At 41.8% G+C, this 27,465-nt stretch overlaps 1 protein-coding gene across 13 annotated transcripts in view; it reads left to right on the forward strand.

The window, feature by feature from the left end:
• The window catches only part of QKI (QKI, KH domain containing RNA binding), a 279,038-nt gene that overhangs the window by 45,344 nt on the left and 206,229 nt on the right, over positions 1-27,465 (forward strand). For all 13 annotated transcript variants that reach the window (XR_012243934.1, XM_073627474.1, XM_073627476.1 and 10 more), the window contains exon 2: positions 26,155-26,300. Coding sequence is in view for 12 of the 13 variants with exons in the window: in XM_073627474.1 (XP_073483575.1) it covers positions 26,155-26,300 (146 nt within the window). In the remaining variant the exon portion in view is untranslated. The remainder of the gene's footprint in view (positions 1-26,154; positions 26,301-27,465) is intronic.

Consider the following 27,465-nt stretch of genomic DNA (forward strand, 5'->3'; position numbering starts at 1 on the left):
GTAACAGAACGCACTGAAGAACAGCAAGGCCTGTGAAGAGCGATCTGAAAACCAGTAACGAACGAACAAGAATACAATGACTAAAGTCACGCGGAACTTGCTTGCACGCACTGAAGAGCAGATACAAACCCACAAGCACAAACTGAATGGCAGAAAACGATCTGAAAGCCACGAGTCTGAAAAAGCGCGAATCGTCTCTCACCAAACTTTTACTAACACGAGATTAGCAAAAGGAGCCCAAAGGGTGCCGCGCTTGGTTCTGAACCGGCCTTTTCTAGTCTCGTCGTATGTGGTGTACGTGACCGCGTGGTTGTCGATCGGAAATTCCGACAACTTTGTGCAACCGTGTATAGGCAAAACAAGTTTGAGCCAACATCCGTCGGAAAAAATCCTAGGATTTTGTTGTCGGAATGTCCGAACAAAGTCCGACCGTGTGTACGTCCTATTACTCCTGTTTAGATAATTTCAAATAGGACTAAGCAGTGACCTTGAAATTTGGGAAATTGTAGGTTTATTCTCTAATTCTGTGTGTGTAACAGGGGGGAGAGGGTTGGGGGGGGGGCTCTAGTGTGCATGCGCTCCTATAGGGGAACCTGAACCGGATATAACATCAGTGAGCAGCGCGTGGCTCAGTCATTTCCGGCGGCATCATGTTCTTAAGGCGGCGGTAGTCGTTTCTGTTTGGACATTGATTCCAGTGATGGAGATGAGCGGTGGAGAGGCCAGGGCGAGCTGCCCTCAAGGTTGATGTACCTATATGTGGATGCTTTCATCTTCCCCAAGGTGTCTATTTGTGGATTAGGTTGGTTGTAGGTCCTAGTAGCATATGCTGGTCTGACCATTGGAAATTGGTGTGTATGCAAGGTGGATATGGATGGGCTATTGTGTAAGGGGAGGGTACATATTGGCTGCCTCAGGGGTATGGAGATAATGGGAGGTGTGTATGGCATTGGAGGTGGTCTGGATGTGTATGTAGTGTTCTTGTGGGTTGGGGGATATGGGAGGAATGAGGGGCTAGTTCCCATGGTCTCTTGGTTATCGACAGTGGGCTGTGGTTATAGGTTTGTTCATTATGTGCTATGGTTGATTGGAGGGGTTGGGCTGTTGTAGGATGCTGCTGATGTTTGAATTGCTATGAATGTGGGTTGTATAGTGATGGTTCTGGTTAGTCTGTGAGTATTTTACGTGTATAGATATACAGTGGCTTGCGAAAGTATTCGGCCCCTTGAACTTTTCAATCTTTTGCCACATTTCAGGCTTCAAACATAAAGATATACAATTTTAAACAAAGTGGGACACAATTGTGAAGTGGAACGAAATCTATTGGATATTTTAAACTTTTTTAGCAATTAAAAAACTGAAAAGTGGTGCGTGCAAAATTATTCGGCCCCTTTACTTTCAGTGCAGCAAACTCACTCCAGAAGTTCAGCGAGGATCTCTGAATGATCCAATGTTGTCCTAAATGACTGATGGTGATAAATAGAATCCACCTGTGTGTAATCAAGTCTCTGTATAAATGCACCTGCTCTGTGATAGTCTCAGTGTTCTGTTGAAAGCGCAGAGAGCATCATGAAAACCAAGGAACACACCAGGCAGGTCCGTAATACTGTTGTGGAGAAGTTTAAAGCCGGATTTGGATACAAAAAGATTTCCCAAGCTTTAAACATCCCAAGGAGCACTGTGCAAGCGATCATTTTGAAATGGAAGGAGTATCGGACCACTGCAAATCTACCAAGACCTGGCTGTCCCTCTAAACTTTCAGCTCAGACAAGGAGAAGACTGATCAGAGATGCAGCCAAGAGGCCCATGATCACTCTGGATGAACTGCAGAGAACTACAGCTGAGGTGGGAGAGTCTGTCCATAGGACAACAATCAGTCGTACACTGCACAAATCTGGCCTTTATGGAAGAGTGGCAAGAAGAAAGCCATTTCTCAAAGATATCCATAAAAAAATCTCGTCTAAAGTTTGCCACACGCCACCTGGGAGACACACCAAACATGTGGAAGAAGGTGCTCTGGTCCGATGAAACCAAAATCGAACTTTTTGGCCACAATGCAAAACAATATGTATGCGTAAAAGCAACACAGCTAATCACACTCAACACACCATCCCCACTGTCAAACATGGTGGTGACAGCATCATGGTTTGGGCCTGCTTTTCTTCAGCAGGGACAGGGAAGATGGTTAAAATTGAGGGGAAGATGGATGCAGCCAAATACAGGACCATTCTGGATGAAAACCTGTTGGAGTCTGCAAAAGACCTGAAACTGGGACAGAGATTTATCTTCCAACAAGACAATGATCCCAAACATACAGCAAAATCTACAAAGGAATGGTTCACAAATAAACGTATCCAGGTGTTAGAATGGCCAAGTCAAAGTCCAGACCTGAATCCAATCGAGAATCTGTGGAAAGAGCTGAAAACTGCTGTTCACAAACGCTCTCCATCCAACCTTACTGAGCTCGAGCTGTTTTGCAAGGAAGAATGGGCAAGAATTTCAGTCTCTCGATGTGCAAAACTGATAGAGACATACCCCAAGCGACTTGCAGCTGTAATCGCAGCAAAAAATGGCTCTACAAAGTATTAACGCAAGGGGGCCGAATAATTTTGCACGCCCCACTTTTCATTTTTTTATTAGTTAAGAGTTTCAAAAATCCAAAAGATTTCGTTCCACTTCACAATTATGTCCCACTTGTTGGTGATTCTTCACAAAAAATAAAAATTTTATATCTTTATGTTTGAAGCCTGAAATGTGGCAAAAGGTTGAAAAGTTCAAGGGGGCCGAATACTTTCGCAAGCCACTGTATATGTCGACACTTGTATATTCTTATGATTGAAATATATTGGGTTACTGGTTTCTTCTGGTATGCTTCATGTGTTATATGTAGGTGTGGTGTATGTTTTCTGCTCGTGTCCTTGGGTTTTGGCTACCTTCAGATTCATTTACGTAGTGACTATACATTGGATTTGTGTTGCTGTAAGCTGTCATAAATTGCTAGAATCTGTTATTATGGATCTCCCGCATATTGGTATTTTTTGACGTTGTAGATTTTTATCGTTTGATGCCTGCCCTTTCCGCCTTGGCCATGTCCACCAGACTAGGCTAATAGCTCTGACACAATTGACTGTTAGCCGGATGATGGTTCGTTTTTCCTTTGTGATGCTGGAGGCTATCCACAGTTGATGTTTTGTAATTGGTGAGAATTAATGTTGTGTAAGTCTTTGATAAATGTTAAAGAAATTCAAAAGTATGTAAATGTGATTATAATATCTTCTTGTAATTTGACAAATTTAGATGCATGTAGAGTTGCCCAGAAGAAGCAAATTTGTGGCTCTGCGAAATGCATTAGAATTACTCCATGCACCAGCATTCTCCAAGTTTCAAATAAGATCTAAGTATCATTGGCAAATGCCATATGTGGCTCTTTGAACTATTTTGTCAATCTATTATGATATTTATGTTTTTTGTAACAATAAAATTATATTTTTAAACTATTATATTTTCCCGTGCTTACCCCAGCCTTAAAAGTCCTACTCCATTATGGGAGAGTAGTTTCTCCCATTCCTTTGAATAGATCTTCTATAAGGATGTGGATGTGACCAGTTGCCCCTAGAACTGGTCTAACAATTTTATATGTACTGTACCTTGTTTATTTTAAGAAAAAAAATATGCCTTTACAACCACTTTAAGATTGAAACAAACCCCAAATGCGTGGTTGGCAAATCTTAAAGCGGAGTTCCACCAAAAGTGGAACTTCTGCTCATTTCTCTCCTCTCCCCCTCCGGTGCCACAATTGGCACCTTTCTGGGGGAGGGAAGACGGGATACCGGTCTTTAACAGGTATTTTGCTCCCACTTCCGGGAGTCCGTGGCGCGGCCCGTGACATCACTGCGGAGCTCCCTCCTCCTCTCCCTGTCGCCAGGCCTGTAAGAGAGAGGAGCGGGGCCTTGCGCATACGCAGTAGGGTTCCCGGCGTGAACCCTACTGCCGACAATGCTGGACTCCAGGACAGGTAAGTGTTCTATTGTTAAGCCAGCAGCTGCACTATGTTTAGCTGCTGGCTTTTAATTTTTTTTTGGACGGAACACCGCTTTAAAGAATTTTTTTTTTTTCCCATGTAGAAAATTCTAAATCTGTCAATTTGCTCATGCAGTGTTTTTTAATAGGACTTGGTGTGGCCATGGAGCAAAGTGATAGCGGACGCTGAGGCCCAATAAATGCACCCTTTGATTTTGCTTTGTTCAGTGGTACAGTTTATATAGCTACAGTTTAGCATTTGGTGGAAATGCAAAAGGAAGTATTTTTCAGCAGTTTGACCAAAATGCATCTTTCACAGAGGCCAATACAGAATGTAAATGCACACATTTGCATTTTTATGCATTTAACATAAGGACTAATGCTTATTGGAAAATTATTTCTTGAAGTCACCCAAGAATGCATTACAAAACATTCCAAAATCATAAAAATGCCTGACAAGACAAATGGAAACACATAGAATTGTGCAGGTGTTTGTACTTGTAGAGCACTACTTGCCAATGAAGCCTGCTTCTGTGGAATGTTTTACAGGAAATGGCAAGGAGAGTAATAATAGAATGAAACCCTTTGAAGGCCCTATAGAAGTGTTTTCATTGGTTGGAGTACATTGACTCTTTAATGTAATTTTAAAACTGGCTAATTGCATTTCATGTCAGACCATTGCGGTCTGTGCTGTACACTGATGGGGTATAAAAGTGGTGATAAAAGATAATTTTCAGACATAAAAATGTCAATAAAATATTTCCAGATATCCAAATTGTTCAGTGTAATACTGGCTCTTGCCACTAAAAAACTCCAATAAGCTTTTACAAAGTTAACGAGAGGTCTGTAAGTAACATTCCAGGGTGTATAGTTTTGTTTAGTTTATACACAGAATAAACATGTGTATATACATTTTAGGACAGTCTTTACAGCTGTCAAGCTTTTAACTGATTGCCAAAGAATTTAGAAATCATGTGACTGGGGGGGATTTTTTAACACATTTATCTGGGTTTGGAGCTGTATCCAGGAAAACGAGGTTCTCTAATTCTGCTGTGCTAGTTTGCTCATTGTATTTTCCCTGCCTGAATTGGAACCTGCAGGTGAGGCAAGATGGATGTGTTTTTATCTGCCTCCTGTCAAGTAGAGGCAAAGCCAGCTGTAGTGTGGGTTATCTATCTCAGGACATATATCACATGACTTTGTAACACTTGGAGATAATAATCACATACTACATAAATCACTTGTTTTCATTGTCTCATAGCCAAGAGTTGTTTAACCTTTTAATTTAATGTTATCAAGTATGTTTACTGTAATAGGTTTTACTAGGTTTTAATGGGTCTTATTTTGCAAAGATTGATGTAAAGAAAACTAGAGAAATTGTACGAAGCAGTATTTAACATTTTGTGTGATCTGCTGCTTCGCAGTTACTGTACATTTTTTGTTTGTCCATTAGTTTTATTAATCTGTGCTGCTGAACTTTTTTTAAGGCACTATGACTTTCCAGTTGTGGATGTGCTTTAGTAGGCTGGTCTTATCTAAAGAATGCCCCAGCAGTGAGAGATGAATTGCCCATGAGGGAAAAAAGTTAAAAAATATTCTCGCCTTCCTTACTGCAGGCTGTGATGTCATGCTACTACCGATGAGATTCTGGGGAATGTAGAGTGGCCCAAATCTCCAAATATGACACTCAAAAACAGCGCAAGTGAACTTTCTTGCAGGAGTTTGGATGACATTCCTCAGGATCTCATCAGAAAGAGCATATTGCCTCGTGTATGCCACGGACGCACCTTCCTATAAATTTTCATCTAGACTGCCACAGTCTGTCATACAAGAGGGGGTGTGGAAGGTAAAGAACTTCCAGTGGCTCATTGATTTCTGGGTATTGCATTTCTGCAGGCATGTTCACCACTCTGGCCAGATATGTGCTCAACAAGTATGCAGTTTAAGGCCCCATTCACACAGTTGTTAAAAACGTTGCACACAGATGTTTATGGGGTACTAATGTTGATCTGTGATCACTGGTGTCAAAAAAATAGGACACCATGGCTCCTGGGGCAGTACATTTTATTATGTATGCTGTGCATAGCCTGGTTCTGCAAGCAATAGCCATTGTTTTATGTTGTGAAATAGTTATGCCCTTAAAGTGATTGTAGAGGCTCTGTTGTGGTTTTTTTTTTTTTTTTTTCTAAACATATTATACTTGCCTCCTCTGTGCAGTTGCATTTGCACAGAGCAGCCCGGTTCCTCCTCTTCTCGGGTCACTCTTCTGTGCTCCTGGCCCCTCCCTCCTATCGAGTGCCCCCTCAGCCAGCTCTCTATGTGGGCACCTGATCCGAGTCAGTACCATTCAGACATTGAACCCCAACCCGACCCCATCCCCTCTCTCCCCTGATTGGCTGACTAATTTTGATGGACAGCCGCGGGAGCCAGTGGCACCGCTGCTGTGTCTCAGCCAATCAGGAGGAGTGTCTGGGACAGCTAAGACACTTGTGGACATCACTGCAGAGAGAAGGGGCTCAGGTAAGTGATTAGGCGGGTGCTGGGGAGTCTGCTACACACAGGTTTTTTTAATCTTAATGCATAGAATTCATTAAGATAAAACAAACTTCTGCCTTTACAACTCCTTTAAATTCTACACCAGTTTATTAAAGAATTTTAGAAGCCAGAGACTGCCAGTCAAGTCAGTTAGCAGTTTCAGAAGGTGGCCAGCAGTGGCAGCCTCTATATTTGATCATGTGGCATCTTAACTGTAAACTCAAATCAAATGAGGTCCAGTTCTCTTGATAAAGACCACACTTGTTTACATAATTTTGCAGCCGAATAGTTGAAGAAATGCTTTGTGGCCCCACATTCTGGGATTCAGGCTGGGTTCACACTGGTCCGACAAACGCTCTGACATTGGGAGCTCATGTCGCATGACGTGTGAAATCCAATGTTTCCCTATGGGAGCCGTCCTAACTGGTCCGACACAAGTCGTTCCGACTTTAGAAATGCTCCCTGTACTACTTTGGTCCGACTTTGATCCTACTTCAGCCTATTGACTATCATTGAAGTCGGATCAAAGTCGGATCGCCGTCTCGCATGATCCGACTTCGGCACGTGACTTGTGCTCAGATGATCTTGAGGGGGAACTCCGTGCCAAATTTTAAATAAAAAACCGGCATGGGTTCCCCCCCCCAAGAGCATACCAGGCCCTTAGGTCTGGTATGGACCTTGAGGAGAACCCCCTATGCCGAAAAAACGGCGTGGCCCCCCCCCCCAATCCATACCAGACCCTTATCCGAGCATACAGCCCGGCCGGTCAGGAATGGGGGTGGGTACGAGCGAGCGCCCCCCCCCCTCCTGAACCATACCAGGCCGCATGCCCTCAACATGGGGGGGGGGTTGGTGCCTTGGGGGAGGGGGGCACGCTGCGGCCCCCCCCACCCCAAAGCACCTTGTCCCCATGTTGATGAGACAAGGGCCTCTTCCCGACAACCCTGGCCGTTGGTTGTCGGGGTCTGCGGGCGGGGGGGCTTATCGGAATCCGGGAGCCCCCTTTAATAAGGGGGCCCCCAGATCCCGGTCCCCCACCCTATGTGAATGAGTATGGTGTACATCGTACCCCTACCCATTCACCTAGGGAAAAAGTGTCAATTTAAAAAAAAAACACTACACAGATTTTTAAAGTAATTTATTAGACAGCTCCGGGGGTCTTCTTCCGGCTTGGGGGGTCCTCTTCCGACTTCGGGGGTCTCTCCGGTTCTTCTCCGGGTCTTCTGCCGGGCTCTTCCGCTATCTTCTGCTCTTTTGCCGCTCTTTTGCTATAGCGGAGGAGCCCGGTCTGCTGCCTTCTTCTCTTCGGGGGTCTCTCCGGTTCTTCTCTGCACTCTCCGGGGCTTCTGCCGGGCTCCTCTGCTATTTTCTGCTCTTTTGCCGCTCTTTTGCTATAGCGGAGGAGCCCGGTCTTCGATCTTCTGCCTTCTGCCCTCTTCTCTTATTCTGATGTTGACACGACGCTCTCTTCGGCTGGAATGCACTCTGGGCGCTCCGCTCTGACTTATATAGGTGGTGACCCCGCCCCCTTATGCCGTCACAGTCCCTGGGCATGCTGGGACTGTGACGTTTTAGGGGGCGTGGTCATCACCCGATGACCACGCACCCTTATGCAGTCACAGTCCCAGCATGCCCAGGGACTGTGACGACATAAGGGGGCGGGGTCACCGCCGATATAAGCCATAGCAGAGCACACAGAGAGCATTCCAGCCAGAGAGAGCGTTGTGTCAACATTGGAAGAAAAGAAGAAGACAGAAGGCAGAAGTCCGGACCACCGCTAGCAATAGAGCTGTAGAAGATAGCGGAGGAGCCGGCGGAAGATCAGGACACCGGGAGGAGATGCTGGAGAGACCCCGAAGTCGGAAGAAGACCCCGGAGCTGTCTAATAAATTACTTTAAAAACCTGTGTAGTGTGTTTTTTTTTATTGACACTTTTTTCCCTAGGTGAATGAGTAGGGGTACGATGTACCCCATACTCATTCACAAAGGGTGGGGGGCCGGGATCTAGGGGCCCCCTTATTAAAGGGGGCTCCCAGATTCCAATAAGCCCCCCGCCCGCAGACCCCGACAACCAACGGTCAGGGTTGTCGGGAAGAGGCCCTTGTCCTCATCAACATGGGGACAAGGTGCTTTGGGGTGGGGGGGCCCACAGGGTGCCCCCTCCCCCAAGGCACCAACCCCCCCATGTTGAGGGCATGCGGCCTGGTACGGTTAAGGGGGGGGGGGGGGGCTCGCTTGTCCCCACCCCCATTCCTGACTGGCCAGGCTGCGTGCTCGGAAAAGGGTCTGGTATGGATTTGGGGGACCCCCACGCCGTTTTTTCGGCATAGGGGGTTCCCCTCAAGGTCCATACCAGACCTAAGGGCCTGGTCTGCTCTTGGAGGGGGAACCCATGCCGGTTTCTTATTTAAAATTTGGCGCGGAGTCTCCCCTCAAGATTCACACCAAGACATCCGACATTGTGTTATTTCCTGCCCCCTGCTGTAGCCCCTCCCATTGTGTGTTAGTTTTAATTGGTCATAGGACAAGTATACTATCTGAAAAGTCGGATCAAAGTAGTATCCTGTTCATGAAAGTCGGATGGATGTAGGACCAATGTAGGATCAATGTAGGACTGATGTCGCAGAGCAAAGTAGAATGAAAGTCGTACTACTGTCGTGTAGTATAGTGTGAACCCAGCCTCAATGGTATAAACTGCAGATTATGCTACGATGTTCATTATCAAAGTAATATCTTTTTCTAGAATTAAGTAGGTGTGTCCCTTACCTTTTTATCTGAGTTTGACTGTTCTATCAACATTCCAATTGCATGGTGTGATAAGTACTCCTCTTTGTGAACTTGATGAATCCATTTGCTTTTCTTTAATCAAACTCCAAATGCTATCTGAATGCCTTTTGTACTCAATAGATTTTTTTCATACATTTTAAATTGTAACTCACTAAAAAAATACATTACATTTGTTTAAAGGAATTACATTTACACAAACTTATATATGCAATATGTGTTTCATTTAATGCAGTGTAGGTCCTATTCACAAAGCTTTAAAACCAGAATAAGGACTTTCATTTTAGCCATGTGAGGGAACATTCACATGGGTGCAAGGACAGAATTCAGTGCATTTCTGTGCCCTGGACTCCTAGGTGTTTGCGTATAAACAGTTTGGGGTTGATTTACCAAAACTGAGAGTGAAAAATTTGGTGCAGCTCTGCATAGAAACCAATTGGCTTCCAGTTTTTTCTTTTGTGAAAGCTTAAGGCCCCTTTCACATGGGGCGGAGCCACTCCGATCCGCTGGATGGATAGTGAACTTATCGTCATTCATCTGTTTTCAGAGGATCTGATTGGATGGCAGGTTGCTGTCAGCAGACACATCTCCGCTGACATCCGCCTTCCTATACAAGTCAATGGGTGGCCTGCTTGGATCCGCCTGGAAACGGACAGGCGGATCTTTGCGGGCCGATCGTGTGAAAAGCTGAAGTTAGAAGCTGATTACCATGCACAGCTGCACCAAAATATGCAATCCAGTTTTAGCTTATCAACCCTTTGTGTTCAGGGCTGCTCATCTGTCGTTGTGAGCATGTAATTGCTTGGATGCGCATACAGCCACAGCATCTGTCAGCCAGTCCTCAATTTGTACAGGCTGCTGCTGTACACGCATCCGAGCAGTTACATGCATACAGGGACAGATGAGTGTCCCTGGACACAAATTGTATCTAGAGCCCAAGCAGCTCTCCCTCCCTCCTATGTGCTGTATATAACTGCTAGTGTGAGTACAGACACCGAATCGGTCAGCCTGTCAGTGGTTTGTACAGGCTGCTGACTGCGATGGGACGCAAACTCTTCTAACTCCTGGGCTCAGAAATATACTGAATTCTGTTGGGGTATGGCCTTCTACACTTCTGTGAATGAACACTGACTGTAATTAAAATTTTCTGAAAATAACACTTCTTTGAGAATAAATATCCTTATCCTGTTTATTTCACTGCATATGAGATATATAGATATACATACATACATATTTTTTTTTTTTTTTTTGCTGTATGTTAAACGATGCTTCTAACAGGATCTCTTTCCAAAGAGACATGCATAGAATTCAGTCTGCTTCCTCAGTTAATGCATCCTTAATGATGACATAGCTGGATCTAGCTGTTTGTAGCTGGTGTTTGATTTGGGGTGCACATGTACTGTGCTGCCTCCTCAAATTCTCCTCCTCAGAGATGGAGAGGCAGCTGTTTGGTGTACTGCCACTGCTGTCAGACATTTCCTGTGACTTTTTGGAGTCAAAGAACTGCATTCTTGAAAATTGTCAGGTTCTGTCTAATGAAACCTAGACATGTCTTTCCTCAAAACCGTGGAATGTCTATCGGTTTGATAGTCTCCTGGCTTTGTTTAGTGCAGGTTATGGAAAAGTGATGGAGTACGTTGTGTGTGTGTATATATATGGATAGGTACATTCGTAATAAGTGAACAAAATCTGGATTATCTAGCTCCGAAATCTTCCAGTATGCTGTAAATGCTTCTTGACAAATATTCTGGTAGCATTCATCCAAGCCATTCAAACCGCAAGCAAGCTAGCTGCATCTAGAGAGCCATGTGTCAATTACCACGGGTTGCAGGAAAGCGATTTCCCCATCAAAACGTAGTGTTGATGAGAAAATCCCTTCTGCCGGGCCATTTCCAAGACAGTGATTATTGCTAGCGGCTCATCTTGGTACATTTAGCCTGCCCATTAACAGTTCAAGTCTTGGGTGGTTCCTGCTGAACTGGACGAAATTCGAAACCGTATTTGGCTGTCCAGCCTTAGACATTTCTTTCTTGACCCTCTTCATGTTCTTGTGCACATAATTTGTAAACAGTTTACAAATCAATCGTTGCACTGTACAGCAGCTGTCATCTAAATGGTCCTGTGTATAATACTAATCAAGTTGTGCTTTTCCGAGCATGGACCATGCTGGCAGTGCCTGGGTTAACCGTTCTTGGTGAGAGGGTGAAACAATAGTAATATCCGAGCAAAGAGGCCATTGTCATTTCATATACAGTCAGTTTATTATTAACTGTATTGGGGTTGTGAGGAGTTAGCAAAACCTGCTCAAACAGATTAGCCTCCATTTGAAATGATGAGAGCTGTCAGCTAGGACTCCTCTATGAAATTGCGCTGCATGTACAGAAAGATACATGCATGTTTTTATAAATATTGAATTGGCTTTATTATCTCGCTGTTCTGGCAGATTAAATAAATTGAAGATGTGCACATATTTTAAATCTAAACCAATGACTCACGCAACAGCGACCTGCTTCTGTCCTTCTCTAGCCCCCTTCTCGTCTCTTGCTGTGTTGCATTTGTAACATAATTATGATATTTTGTGTGTGTGTGTGTGTCTGATCCCGACTGTGGGTTTAGATGACTAGTGATGCACAAAGAGAAAACAGATGGATGCTGAAATTCAACTTTGCATATCTATGGCATCCGCACAGCAAGTTGAGCAATCATAATGATGCTAATAAATTTGCTTTCATAGAGATCTCAACAAATGTTGAATATAAATTGAACTTGTAAGAATGCACAAAAGGTTTTAGTAGTTTTGAAAACTGCAATAATTTAAATTGTTCTATCAAACATTAAGAAACTAGAGAGTGTGTGTTACAGGACCCTGATGCTAGCTCTGATGAGATGAGCTGTAAAGGGAAAGGACACTATTGGAGATTACATGCTCTTGCAATGCTGCCAGGGACACACAACAATAAATACAGTCCTTTGCTTAGGATTCTTTACCTTTTAAAATTAAACTCCATTATTCAGTTATTACTGGAGGCCTTTGGATAAGCAAAGTAGATGTATGGCACAGCAGGGACGTGCGTCCGTAAACATATAAACAAACAAAAAAACAACCCCCCCCCACACACACACACACACACACACACAAAAAGCTTTGAGGGCTGATTTGGGGAGTAGGTAGCTGAAGTCCTACCTCACCACTGAGCAACATTTGGGGCTCCTGCCACCTATAGTTTTAGAGATACAGGGCTTAATGTGCAGCTGGTCAGAAGCTACAGAGCGGCCAGTTTAAATACAAGCTGGCATACACTGTTTGCAGCAGACTGGGAGGATGAGCTCACAGTGCCTTTCCTCACTTCTTGACAGAAGCACTGAGCTCAATGGACAGCTTAGAACCTTGGATCAATGGTAAAGCACCATTGGAACATGCTGTCCAATAAAAATGCAGTGGAGGATCTCCTCTCACTGCAGTGTCATAGAAGGTGCATGTGTCTTAAAGACAAATGCTCCCTTCCAGCCCAGCCCTCTTAACTAGAAGGAAAAAGCATGGGTTTATGGGTATAAGATGTACTCATAATCCCATGTTTTTCTCACACAATTGAGAGGGAGAATGAGAATCTTCAGCCCACTGAAAAGGTACTGTTTTAATTAAGCTAAATCATATAATATTATGCTATGTGTTATAATCATTTACTATTTATCCATTTACTGTGAAATTACTGATTTGAAGTTATAACTGAAGTAATTTGTCTGTTAAGCCACCTGCTTGAGTACCGTTTTTGAAAATATAGTAAAATACCCTAAAAACACTATATATAATAATAATTTGTATATTGCTTATGGTAATAAACCACTTGCAATCCAGGCCAATTCTGACACTTCTCTCCTACATGCAATTATATATCTATCACTAAAGTTAGCATGTTTTTTTTATTTTTTTTTTATTTTTTATTTTTTTTTTGTATAATGTGAAAGATGTTACGCCAAGTAGATAGATACCTAACATGTCACGCTGTAGAATGGCGCCAAACTTGGGTACTCAATCTGCATAGGCATCACTTTCAATTTTTTTACTTGTTACATGCTTAGAGTTAGAGGCGATCTAGTGCTAGAATTATTGCTATCGCTTGAATGTTCGTGGTGTATGTAACCTGTGTGTATCTGGCTCTGACTGATACTAGCCAGTACCTCACCAGCCAGTCACCCCAGCGCACGTCCCTGCTGCACAGTAGTAGTATTTAAGTGGGCCTTCAGTCATTTTTTTCCATCTATTAAATCTTCTGCCCTTGTTGTTTTAACTTTTTGGATAGCAAAACATTTTTTTCTGCCAATAAATACCTTATACAGCCCATTTCCTGTTTCTTGTCTGGTAAAAAGCCTAGGCTTATGACATCATGCACAGCTTGCTCTCTCACTCTTGCCAGGAAGGGGGGGGGGGGGGGTTGAGTCATAGGAGGGAGGTGTGCCTCTGTGTAAATCCAGGAAGTGAACAGACCGCAGCTTCAGCTGCCCACAGTTAAAATGGATGCAGCCAGACTTGGTGGAGGGAGATTTCTGCAGCATATTTGGAAAGTACAGAATCAAAGTATATATTAAATAATATGCAAAGTGGTTGGAGGGAAGCTTCAGAATGGCAAAGATGTTTTTATTACAAATTATGTGAGCAGACTGCAGTTCCTCTTTAAAGGGCCAGCATTCCTGTTTTAGCAGGGATCAGATGGCAACACCTGAAAATTTCAAAACCAGCTTATTGATGTACTATTCATGCTGAATGCCACCCCAACACCCTTTGCCAATTGATGAGTACACTGCCAGATATAGTAATGCACTGATTTTGGCGTGTTTAGAAGTCCATTCAAATAAGCTGCCTTAACGCAACTTACATTAACGTCCATGTGCTACTGCACCACAGTAGTGTAAATGGGATCTCAAAGCTGCATCTCTATAAAAATTGTAGTAGCAAAATTTTTCAGAAGTGTCCTTTTACTCCATTTTGGGTTGTGGCAAATGTGATGTTGGCTTTTTATCATAGCAAAGGTGGTTTTAGTGGCACTGTACAAGAATGTTTCTCATGAGTGTTTTTGTAGTCCAGAAGAATTGGAAATCAAAAAAATAAAATAAAAAACGAAAAAAAGACAACTTGTTTACCTTCTCATCTGTTCTTTGATATCTCATTTAAAAATTAAAAAAAAATAAAAATTTATTGTATAGACCAAGCATACGAAAAATAGACAGTATATGTAGTCAAACGACCCTAATGTGTTCGGGTGATAGGAGAACCTTTTTTTTTTTTGTGTTTTTATTATAATTATGTTGATCTTGGCAAGCAAAAAGTCCTTCATTGCCCCCTAATGATTGCAAGCTAATCATTGTCCTTTTAAATGACCTTTCCATTTCAGTCTGCAATTTGTGTATTTTACTGATCTGTCAAAATTTAGTGCAGTATGGCAACCTGGATATGGCTTGTATATCGCATGTACATCTGCTCCCAGAAATGTTTCCTGCTTCTGTGACTGGCTCACTGATTTTCTGACATGTCCACACTGAGATACAGGTCAAATTTTAAGCATACTCTGAAATAGATGTAATTTTTGTTGAGAATACTTCCTAAAGGTTCAACCCTTTCAAATGAATGTCGACACTGCTGCTTTCCTTATCGGAACATTGAGATTTCACTATATGGTTAGAGTGACCACACAGACCCCTCCCATTCCAGAAACAGTCTGGAAAGAACATGGTGAAACCAACAGAAATAAGGATAGGAATCTGCAACCAGGTTTGCATTGTATATAGATTAAGCAAAGGAGATAACAAAATTTTAACACACGACTTGCAATTTAGATAATCTCATCCATATAAGCAGTGTTCAAGATATACAGTATTTCCCTCCAAATATCCACCAATGGAGAAATCGGTTTTGCATTTGTCCCTGCCTCCCTCCCCCCCCCCCCCCCCCCCCCCACTTCAGTTACTCAAATCATAACCAGTAATGCAGATAATTCATCCACTTAGCAAGTTATTAGTCCTGCAAAAAAAGGTAATTTGGTTAACTTACCACAGACATTATCTGTGCAACCCTTAAAGATGTAGTGGATCAACTTTCATATGTTTTTGTCTGCTTATTATCCACATTATTTCAGTGCTTATGTATGCTACTTTATACCTGGTAGTAGGTTTGTCCCGATACCACTTTTTTATGACCGAGTACAAGTACCGATACTTTTTTTTCAAGTACTCGCCGATACCGATACTTTTTTTTTAATGTCACGTGACAGTGTTTTTTTATTGTTTTTTTTTTACAGTGCTTTTTTTTGGGGGGGGGGGGGGGGGTGAACGGCGTATGTGTGTGTGTGTGTGTGCTTTATTTTTTTTTATTTTTATTTTTTACAATAATATTTTTTTTATTCTTTATTGCAATGTGTGGTGTTTTTTTTTTTTTTTTTTTTTTTTTTATAGCCGTTGGGGGGCTTTGGTGAGATATCAGGGGTCTTAACAGACCTCTGATATCTCCCCCTTAAGACAGAGGATAGAGATTCCCCAGTCCCCTTCTCTGCAGCCTCAGCTGCGCTGAGAATGAATGGAGAGAAGACAGCGGATCCTCTCCATTCATAAACTGACACATCGTAATCGCAGGAGATTACAATGTTTCAGTTATGTGAATGGACAGAGTCAGCTGACTATCCATTCACAAAGGAAGGAGGAGGGGGAGAGCGGAGAGGGGAACGGCGGAACGGAGGGGGACAGCTGAGAGGCACAGAGAAGGAGAGAGGAACGGAGGGGGACAGCGGAGAGGCACAGAGAAGGAGAGAGGAACGGAGGGGGACAGCAGAGGGGACAGCGGAGAGGCACAGCAGAACAGAGGGGACAGCGGAGGGGGACAGAGAAGGAGAGGGGGAATGGCGGGGGACAGCGGAGAGGCACAGCAGAACTGAGGGGACAGAGGAGGGGGACAGAGAAGGAGAGAGGAACGGAGGGGGACAGCGGAGGGGGACAGAGGAAAGGAGGGGGCATGGAGGAGGATGCAGTGACAGTCAGCGGTGACCGATCACCGCTGTATGTCACTAAAGCTGCTGAAAGCCGCTGAGGGAGAATCTTGTAACTCCCCCACGCGCCGATCACAGCTGACTTCTAGGTATCGGGGGAAGCATCGGGAGCATTTGCCCGAGTACAAGTACTTGGGAAAACGCTCGGTATCGGGACAACCCTACCTGGTAGTTCACCAAACTCAATTGTCCAGTTCATGAATTGTTGGTACAGTCCAGCAGCTCAGCAACTTTTATCCAGGGCATTGGTAACTATAGTTGTATCATGGCATGCTGAGATGTCCTCGGACACCTATGTTTCGTATTAAAGCAAGACTTCATCAGGGCATGGCTCTGTTAGCTCCCCTCCCAACCAAATGTCAGGGATTGTAGCCACCCCCATAGACCTTTAAATGCACAAAGAAAAATATTGCTATAAATACAACAATAATTTAAGTGATCTAGTACTTTAAAAAAAAAAAAAAAGTTATACTTGCCTGTTCTGTGCAGCGGTTTGGCACAGAGCAGCCGTGAGCCTCCTTTAATCTGGTCCCCCACCTGCGTCCCTGGCCCCTGCCCAGTGCCCCCAGAGCAAGCAGCGTGCTATGGGGGCACACAAGCCAGCTAGCTCCAGTGCAGCGGCTCTGCGTGTCCTTTCACACACACAGTTGCGACTCGGCCCCACACCCTCCTTGTTGGTTCACCGGCTGTGATTGACAGCCATTGGCTCATGCTGCTGTTTCAGCCAATGAAGAGATAGTCTCGAAGGATCAGGATGGGGCACGGGTAAGTATTGGGGGGGGGGGGGGCTGCACAGAGAAGGTGTGTTTTTATTTTTTTTTCCCGTGCATGAAGGTAAATAATCTCAAGCCTTTAGAACAGGGGTCTCAAGCTGTTTTGAAAACTACAAATCCCATCACGTCTCTGCCTGTGGGAGTCATGTTTGTAACGGTCAGCCTTGCAATGCCTCATGGGACTTGTAGTTTGGCACCCCTGCTTTAGAACCACTTTAAGCCTACGAAGTCACAGTAGAAAAGATATGGACATGCCTTGTGAGTTACTGAAAACAAATTTCAACATGTATTGGTTTCAGCCCTCCTACCACTTGCATATATTGTCCACTTTGGAGTAAGCGTGGCTCTGGGCTGTCGGAAAAGGAAGTCCACAGTATTTTATCCTATCCTAGTCCTATAATTAATAGAATTGACTTGATTGTATAGTTTTTATTGGCTTTTACTCAACATGCAAATGGCTGACTATTTTCACTGAAGGATGTCATTGCATATATTACATCTGTATTTTAAAGTAATGCAGAAGAATGTTAACATCTGTACTATTGAGTACAACTATCCTTTCTTTACATGAGGATGTACTCTGAACTATGGGGTGAAACTGTATTTGCATTGTATTATTTTTTTTTCCTTTTCTCACTCACAATCCAGTAAATATTTTAAGTGGTACACAGGCTTTACTAGTCTATTTAAAACCAAGTGCAACCTTTTGTTGCTGAACATTGTAAAATAATACAGCATTTGCTCTGTCTGCTTCAAGGCCTCCTGTTTTCAAGGTCATTCTTTGTCTGAGCAAACTGGCAGAAAAATAGAATACATGTCAGCCACAGTGTAGGAAAGAAATGTGATTTCTGTCTTGTCAATTCCACCTTCATGAATGTAACTAATATACTTTTTTATGCTAAAAATTCAGTCGGTCCACAACATGCTTGCTTAATATGTAGAAATTTGTGACACGTTGATTATTCATGATCGACCTTGTTGCTAAAGATGATAGATTGAAACTGGACTACGTTTCACCTGTGCTTTAAATCACTACAGTAACTATAGTAGTGTTTGTTTTTTCAATGTTTATTATTAATAAGGAAAGAGATTAGCTAAATGTGGCTAACCAGTGTTAAGCAGCCTGTAGATGAGTTATTCAACCCACTAGTTGAACAAAATAAATAAAAATGAGACTTGATTCCTCCATCCACACACTTGATGTAGTAGAGTCACTTTTTTTATAGTGAAAATTGTGTGCAGAAAGTTATTTCAAGTAGAACTATACGCTGCAGCACTTACTGTAGTTATAACTGCATCTGCACATAGTTTACACTCTACTGCAAAGTCCCAAAAATACCTGTTTACCAGGTATTAAATGCTGCTTCCCAAAAGCTTCTATGCCACTGTGGTTCTATAAAATGATTAAATGTCTCTTCTCCCTCCCTCTCCTAAAACTGTCCAACATTTTACAGTGGGGATCGAAAGTTTGGGCACCCCAGGTAAAAATGTGTATTAATGTGCATAACGAAGCCAAGGAAAGATGGAAAAATCTCCAAATGGCATCAAATTACAGATTAGACATTCTTATAAGTCAAAAAAAGTTTGATTTTATTTCCATCATTTACACACACTTTCAAAATTACAGAAAACAAAAAAATGTCTGCAAAAGTTTGGGCACCCTGCAGAGTTAATATCTTGTACTGCCCCCTTTGGCAAGTATCACAGCTTGTAAACGTTTTTTGTAGCCAGCCAAGAGTCTTTCAATTCTTGTTTGAGGTATCTTTGCCCATTCTTCCTTACAAAAGTCTTCCAGTTCTTTGAGATCTCTGGGCTGTCTGTCACGCACTGCTCTTTTAAGGTCTATCCATAGATTTTCAATAATGTTGAAGTCAGGAGATTGTGAAGGCCATGGCAAAACCTTCAGTTTACGCCTCTTGATGTAATCCCCCGTGGATTTTGAGGTGTGTTTAGGATCATTATCCATTTGTAGAAGCCATCCTCTCTTTAACTTCAGCTTTTTCACAGATGGCATCAAGTTACCATCCAAAATTTGCTGAAATTTTATTGAATCCATTTTTCCTTCTACTCGTGAAATGTTCCCTGTGCCACTGGCTGCAATACAACCCCAAAGTATGATTGATCCACCCCCATGCTTAACAGTTGGACAGAGGTTCTTTTCATTAAATTCTGTGCCCTTTCTTCTCCAAACGTACCTTTGCTCATTCCGGCCAAAAAGTTCTATTTTAACCTCATCGGTCCACAGAACTTGTTTCCAAAATGCCTCAGGCTTGTCTATATGTTCATTTGCAAAGTTCAAACGCTGATTTTTGTGGTGAGGACCTGGAAGAGGTTTTCTTCTGATGACTCTTCCATGAAGACCATATTTGTACAAGTATCTCTTTATAGTGGAATAGTGTACCACAACTCCAGTGTCTGCCAGATCTTTCTGGAGGGATCGTGCAGTCAAATGTGGGTTTTGAATTGCTTTTCTCACAATCCTGTGAGCTGTTCTGTCTGATATTTTTCTTGGTCTTCCAGATCTTGCTTTAACTTCCACTGTTCCTGATGACTGCCATTTCTTAATTACATTCTGAACAGAGGATATTGACATCTGAAAACGCTTTGCTATCTTCTTATAGCCTTCTCCAGCTTTGTGAGTGTCAACTATTTTCAGTTTCAGTTTTCTAGACAACTGCTTAGAAGAACCCATGGTACTGATTGTTGGGGCAAGGTCAGATGAGTCTGGCCATTTAAAACCTTTGAGATTGACATCACCTGGTCTTCCTAGACGACGATTGAGAACAATCCATGACACTGGCAGGTCTAAGCTTTGCAAAGGGGGTAGTGCATGCTATAAATTCTGCAGGGTGTCCAAACTTTTGAAAACGCCATTTTTTTGTTTTCTGTAATTTTGAAAGTGTAAATGATGGAAATAAAATCTAACTTTTTTGACATATTATATAAGAATGTCTAATCTGTAATTTGATGCCATTTGGAGATTTTTCCATTTTTCCTTGGCTTTGTTATGCACATTTTTACCTGGGGTGCCAAAACTTTCGATCCCCACTGTATAGTGCATCTCTGAACAGAAGAGGGTTTTTGTTTTTAGTTCTGGACAGTGCTATTGGGGGCACTGGTCAAGGGGGAGGAGCAGCGCTGGCGGCAGACTCGAGAAGATGATTGGGGCTGTTCTGTGCAAAATCATTGTACAAAGCAGGCAAGTATAACATGTATCTTGTGTGTTTTTTTTTTTTCACCTTTTTAGAATCACTTTAAGGAGATTCACTCCTCCCTTTTAAGAGATATTTTTTAAACTTCCTGTTGTCTTTGGGACAGGAAGTGAAGGAAAATCTCCTCAAATTTACACCGAAAGCAACAAATAACCTGACAGTGGTTTAACCCATCTTTGCTCCATCAAGACCTCAGATAACAGAATAAAAATGAATGAATTTTTCATATGAATTGATTAAAATATATAAAAAGGGAACTAATGGCAGTAGTAGAAATCACAGAAATTGCTGTTGAATATTTGTAAAATAAAAAACGGAAACGGCTCTGAATAAGCTCTGAAAGTAGATGCAACTATTGGCATAAACATTTTAACATTTTTATATGAATGCAATTGTATATCGGCAGTCCAAAGTCTGGAAAGAAACTGGGCTCCCTCTTGCTTCTCACTGGCTAAAAGTAGCAACAACATGCCTTAGCTAGCTTGCTTGTCCTAGTTATGTAATTTGGGAACTCTGTATTTTGTTATATGTCCACACTAATTCAGTTGAATTAATCCAGCAGTCCTTTCTGTTTTCTGTTGGGAATTATAGTTGCTTGAACATATAATAAAGAGTTAAAATCAGTTTTTCTTCTGTGAGCATTATTTATAAAAGTACTTAGGATGATTAAACTGTCACACTGGTGATTAATGGACAGTGCTTTTGCTGATTTGTCAGTTCTGTTTCAAAATTCAATCATTTTTCTTTTGTGTGGTGAGCTTGCAGGCCTATAGAACTCTTACCTCCCTAGTTCAACTGCATTCCTTTCATCAGCCTACTACTTCTTGACTCAAAGGAATTCAGAACTGTCCTCTTTCCCTTTCCACCAACATTTTATTGACCATATTAATGCACTAATGTTTTTAGAGCGTTTACTGGTTACATAGATGCACAGAATTTATGTAAATAGCTTTTCTTTTGCATATGTCCAACAATCTGCTTTCTATATTATACTTATGGGAATTCTATGGTCACAGCATATGCTTTCATTTTATAACATCATCAACAAGGTAATGGTAATCCAAGCAATAGTTGGTTTTTGACAATCCAGTATAAGCTTACTCGAAAAAAAATCTACTTTTATGTTGGGATTGCTGTCTACGTCTTGGCCAACATTTTCTACAAATTCCTGGATTCCCTGCATGCTCTGCAACTTCCCCTCTGCTGTTAACTTTGTAAGGACTACATATCCCATGATGCCCTGCTGCCTGAAAGCTATAATTCCTGTACGGACTCTGCCTCCTGGAACTCCTCCTCTGAACTACAGAGGTGCTCAGAAGGCAGACTGTGAATAGTGCTTGTCAACAGGAATACTTGTTATGGAATAAAAGTCTGAGGCTAGAAATAACCAAGCTTAAAACTGCTCTCCTCCACCTTCTAACTCCTATACTAACTACCCTGTAGAAGTAAGATTCTTATACTTACCTGCTCACAGGGTGCAGCTGTGAAGGGACAGCTAACAAATGCCCCTTAGGCCTATGGGTGACATTGTTCAGGAATTCCATCCATTGTCAGCACCCTCCTCTCTCCCCTGAAGCTGCTGCTAGGAAGATCATGTGACCAGAGTCGAGCGCTCTGAGAATAGGTAAGTATAAGCATCTTTCTTCTACAGGGTAGTTAGTATAGGAGTTAGAAGGTGGGTGGGAGCCATTTTAAACAGTTCTAGCCCTGGCTTCTACTTTAAGGAAGTAAATGTGGGGAGGGATCTTTAGAAAGTATGTTTTCAAACTTTAGCATTGCTTAGAGTAACAGGAGTAGGCTTGAAATAAATGAAACGCAAGGAGGAAGTGAGTAAATTGGACATTTTGATCATAGATATGCTTTAAAAAATTCTGCTCAGTGGTGCATTTCATTTTCATATTGAAGATGTGAGCTATTAAGTATAAAATGTATGCATATGTATTTTCCCCCAAGTCATCTTCCAGGTTGGCTTGCAAAAGAGAGACCTCTCTCTCACATAAAATAGGAAACGTGATCCACATTAAAATAAAAACCCTGGACAAAGACTCAGACCCTGCAGACCATGTTTCTTCTGGCAAGGCAGGATCACAAAATTAGTTTTTATTTTCGTTCAGGCTTTCATTCTAGATGGCAGGGGCCTCTTGGGTACAGACTTCCCTCAACAGGGGGCAGTGAACCTGGGGAGATTTGGGTGGCCAGGCCCTTAATGGCTTAGTGTCATTAAGCCAACATCATAAAAAAAAAAAAAAAAAAAAAAAAAAAAAAAATCAATAAATGAGCGTTACATGCTGTTCATACTCACTATAAGATTCATTTTCTGTATTCTGAAAAAAAAACCTGGTTTAAAACTGCTGCTCTCGATCTTCTGTCCAGGTCCCCAATTCAGCTTGGGATTTTGCAGAGCAGTGTTGGGAAATCTGCACATGTTCAGTGGGTTTCTATGCTGAACAGTTCCTCCCCATCACATCTGAGCAGCCCATGTGACTATAGTGTCACATGTGGGCGTATACACAGTGGTAACTGATTACCTACTCCCTTCTCCTCCCCCCATACCCACTAACCAGTTAAACACAGTGGGGGATGGTATATAACATGAAGCTTAATGGAGGCTGGAGGGGCGTGACACAGCCTGTGACTGGCAGAAATCCGCCCACACCATGTTATTTCCACAAAATAGTAAAGATTTGATTTCACATATTTGTATGTTAGTTTAGAACCGTTAATGGAGATTATTTATTTTACTCTGTATTCCAAGGGCTGTTTGTTTTTTGAACATGTGACCAGCCGCAGAGGAATAGAAGCTCCTCCTGCTTATGTTTCCCTGCAGACAGACTGAGAAAAATCTGGGTCATGTGACAGCTGTATATCGATTTATTAAAAGGTTTTTAGAATTGTTTTTAATTATAATTACAGTGCCATCATCCACATACTGAAAACAAGGGGACAATGTAATTTAAACAGTGTGTTTTAGTATCACTGTAAATTAGACGTAAATCGGAGACCCTCTGTCCCTATACACTGGTGTTTTTTGTTTGTTTTTCTGTCCTACGCTTTTCAGCCTGCCATTCAAGTCCACATCATACAGCTTCCTGAGATCAACTGGCAACAATACTGCACTGCTCCTAAATTCAGAGCAAAGTTGCCATTCTCATGTACCATGTCCCATGTACTTGTTTGTACAACAGGGGTATGAAAAGTCCCAGGAGATGCCAGCTGTAGGGGTTGCATTTTCCCTGCTGATTCACAGGCCCATAGCTTGTTAATCAGCACTGGCCACACCTAGTCCTGGCCACTGCTTTCTGGATTAAACTTTACTTCTGTTGGCATGCGAGGCATAAATGAGGAAGGATTTGGCTCAGTAATGGAATGTAAAGGAAATGTTTTACTTTGGCTTGTGCAACCCATAGTAACTAGAACCCTTTGTTGTACTAGAAATATTATGCTTTTTTTCATAATTTTCCTGAAGCATGTATTTTAGCATCTGCTAAATTTAGATTTATTTTGATGGTAATGTTCTGTTTTACACTGAACACTTTACAAACAGTGAAATCTATGGATTTTGCCAAGGGTACTGTAATCTCTTTAAATTTCGCCTATGTAGGCTGAATATAACCTTATGGCTGCAGAGAAAGCATAATAATGTAAAGACTGTTACAATAGCGAGTGAGTACAAACATCTAATCCAGAGTAATCTCTTGCATTGCTAGGGATTTGGTTATCATTTTAAAAATCAACCAGCTGATTATGTAAAACAAACTACAGTCTAGAGCAGAATACGGAGGCTTGTACCCTGGGAGCGAGTTTGGCTGGCTTGCTTGGGGCAGCATTTTTCATTGGTCTCTCAGGTCCATTATGTTGTTGCCCTTTTGATATATTTGACACACTTGAAATATTTTCTGCAGAGTTCTATGAGTGACCTTTCAAATAAAAATAAAAATGCTACATGTTTGCTGCTATTTTGTGTGTGTGTTTTTGCGTGTGTTTTGTTTCTATTTTAATTATTATCTGTATATTATTAAAGTATCCAGGAATTTCAATGAGCTATATCTTTTAAGTTTGCATGATATAGTTAGCATTTGTCTTTTAAGCCTGGTACACACTGCACTGCAAAGGTGTTTTTTTTATTTTTTTTTTATTTTCTGTTCTAAATCCTGCAATTTAAGCAGAAAAAAAACTCAATAGATGACCATACGAACACTTAACTGCCCCCTGCCCCACCCGACCAAAATACACTGATCAGCCATTAGCTGTGAGCGCTAATTAGATGCTGGTTTTCCAGCATATCCCTCGGACAAAAGCTGGTTGTTAGACTGGCTTCTGTCAGACTGATAGTGTGTACCCAGCTTTAGTAATTTTTTTTCCCCCTTCCTGTTTTGTGTAAACCAGTTGTGAGCCTGTTTCCATGGGGACACTCATGTGGACGCGATCCCGAGTCCTGCTGCTGCGTCCATTGACACAGCAGGACTCCGCCCCGACTCCTGTGTTACTGGATTTGTTTGACAGCAGGAGCCAATGGCTCCTGCTGCTATCAGTCTATCCAATGAGGACCCGAGACCGGATGGAGCTGCTGTGCCCATCCCTGTCACTGGAATGATCGGGTTCAGGTGAGTAAAAGGGGGGCTCTGGGCAGAAGCTGCACTACAGAAGGTTTTTCACCTTAACAAGTAGAATGCATTAAAGCGGGGGTCCACCTATCCATCGTTTTTTTTTTTTTTTTTTTTTTTTTTTTAGTTCATTCACAAACTTTTCTTCTCAGCATTACATACTCACATATTGTGTGTAATATGTCCGCCTGTGTCAGATTTCGTCGGAAATAATAACTTATATTATTCACTGCAGGCGGTTTCCATCTTCATTGTGGGCATTTGAAGCCCACAAGCATTTATTTCCTGGATGTGGTGAATGCTGTGCTGCCAGCATTCACCGCTCGTTCCCGCACATGCTCAGTGGCATCCTGAGAAGCCTGAGACTAGCTCCCAGGAGTCTGGGAGAGGCTACAAACACGCCTAATCCCATGGGAGGAGAACCAGGAAGTGCAAAGAAGAATAGAAAAATAAAAGGTAATTACGGCGATTTAAATTTTTTTAAACGGCATGTCAGCATCTAGGCAAGGAAGAGAATACATACAGATATTGTTCAAAATTTGGGTGGAACCCCGCTTTAAGGTGAAAAACCTCAAGGGTTTACAACCTCTTTCAGCTACTATGCACAGAAACATGCAGTCATAGTATTGTTCTCAATGTATGTATTGTGTACCCACTAGGGAGATTTACCCCTCTTTTTCCTGCTGACTATTGTCTCTAAAACAGAAGGAAAATACAAAATTTTAAACCGGTCACCAGAGTGGACAATGCTTAAATTGGGAGACCTGTTCCTATGACCATTCTAAGATGGGAATTTTTTCACCTTTGGAGAAATGTCCTCTTATTATTGCATTTCCCACAGAAAATCAATGGAAATATCCCTAGTGGAACATGGGCAGCAACAAATAACCTAATTTGGGGTTTTGGGTGAAGTTCGGCTTTACTTTTTTAGTGTATTTTTTGAAAGTTTGCATTTGATAAATTGTTGCTCTAATATTGTGTGACCTAAAAGAAAATTAGAAGGGTTGATCTTCAGGCCTAAAATTATTTTTTTTTAAAACATGTAAGGCTAAACAACGCTTTATTTTAAATTTACTACTTCTTTTAATAACGTTTCTTATAATACATGGTTTCTTAAGTCAATTTACTATGCTTATAAATTAAGGTTAAAATAAATGTTTTTCAAGTTTTTTTTTCTTTTTTTCTTCTTTAGAGATCAGCAGAGTGCGAAAGGATATGTACAATGATACAATGAATGGTAGCAACAATGACAAGAGAAGTGCAGAACTGCCAGATGGTATTGGACCTATTGTGCAGTTACAAGAAAAACTTTATGTGCCTGTGAAAGAATACCCTGATGTAAGTATAACTACATGTGTAAAGTAAATTCATATTTACTTTGTTCCTCTGTTCATTAGGTTACTCCTGTTTTGTTGAGTGGGAAACACATTTGTGTTTTGACTATCCAGTCAGATGTAGTCAGTGTTCATATATTCTTTCTGAATATAGTAGCCGACCGAATACTTTTCTATCCATGCTGTTTAGCATATATAGAGGAATCTGTTGCATTTTTGCCAGCGGGCTAATTTAGAGAAATTATGCATGTATAGCTAGCCCAAGGCTGCTGACATCACATCCATAGGGTAGTATTCCTCTTTGCTCCTACCCTCACAGCTACATAAAGAGTTAATGTAGGGAGATGAGGGCAGAGGAGCTGGGTCAGCAAGATGGTAATTGGACACTCCCAGTAGAGGAGAGGACTATAATGTACGAGAAGTGAGGGGGCTGTGCTAAGAAATTGACTCTTCCCAGAGTAGTCCTATTTGTATCAAGTTCAAAGGACCATTGCAATTGAGTAAAAAATTGTTTATGGAAAGGAAAAGTGCTGCAAGAATGCATTAACAAAATGCTTTTATTTTTGTGCTTTTAACTGCCATTCTTAAAATTGGCGACAGGGTCTGCTTAAGATGAAATTGAAGTTGGGCTTTAATGTGTTCTTTAAGTGGGAGGTAGTCTGTGTTTAGATGTTGTGTATCACAGCAATGTTGAAGCTCCAGTTTGTAGTGGATGGCTGTAATTTGACTTCAAAGTCTGTGTAGATTTCTGATAAAAACATTTAGTTAATAATGCGAGACAAGAAACTTACAGAGCACACCAAGGTTTCCATATTTATAAGGACTTTGCAAGTTAGAAACAACCGCTGCAGACTGTAATGATAAACTATTATTGCATAGCGTTTTTTTGTTTGGGGTGCAAACACTGGAAGTTGAAATGTTCTTACAATGGTACTCATTTGGACCTTCTATATAGTAGGGAAAAAAACCCCAGATTTTAAGACAAGAATAGTGTCTGTAGTACTAAATCCCATTTCTTTTTATTTTGGGTGCAGGTAAGAAAATGAAAACAAGCCCTTAATATGTTCAAGCAAAAACTGTTTGGTTTTATACATGAAAAATCTTAAGGCTGCATTTACACCTAAGCACGTCAGGAATGTAGGCAGAAATGCACATTTCTTCCCACATTT

This window comes from Aquarana catesbeiana, linkage group LG04, assembly GCF_042186555.1.
Source record: "Aquarana catesbeiana isolate 2022-GZ linkage group LG04, ASM4218655v1, whole genome shotgun sequence".
Classification (NCBI taxonomy): domain Eukaryota; kingdom Metazoa; phylum Chordata; class Amphibia; order Anura; family Ranidae; genus Aquarana; species Aquarana catesbeiana.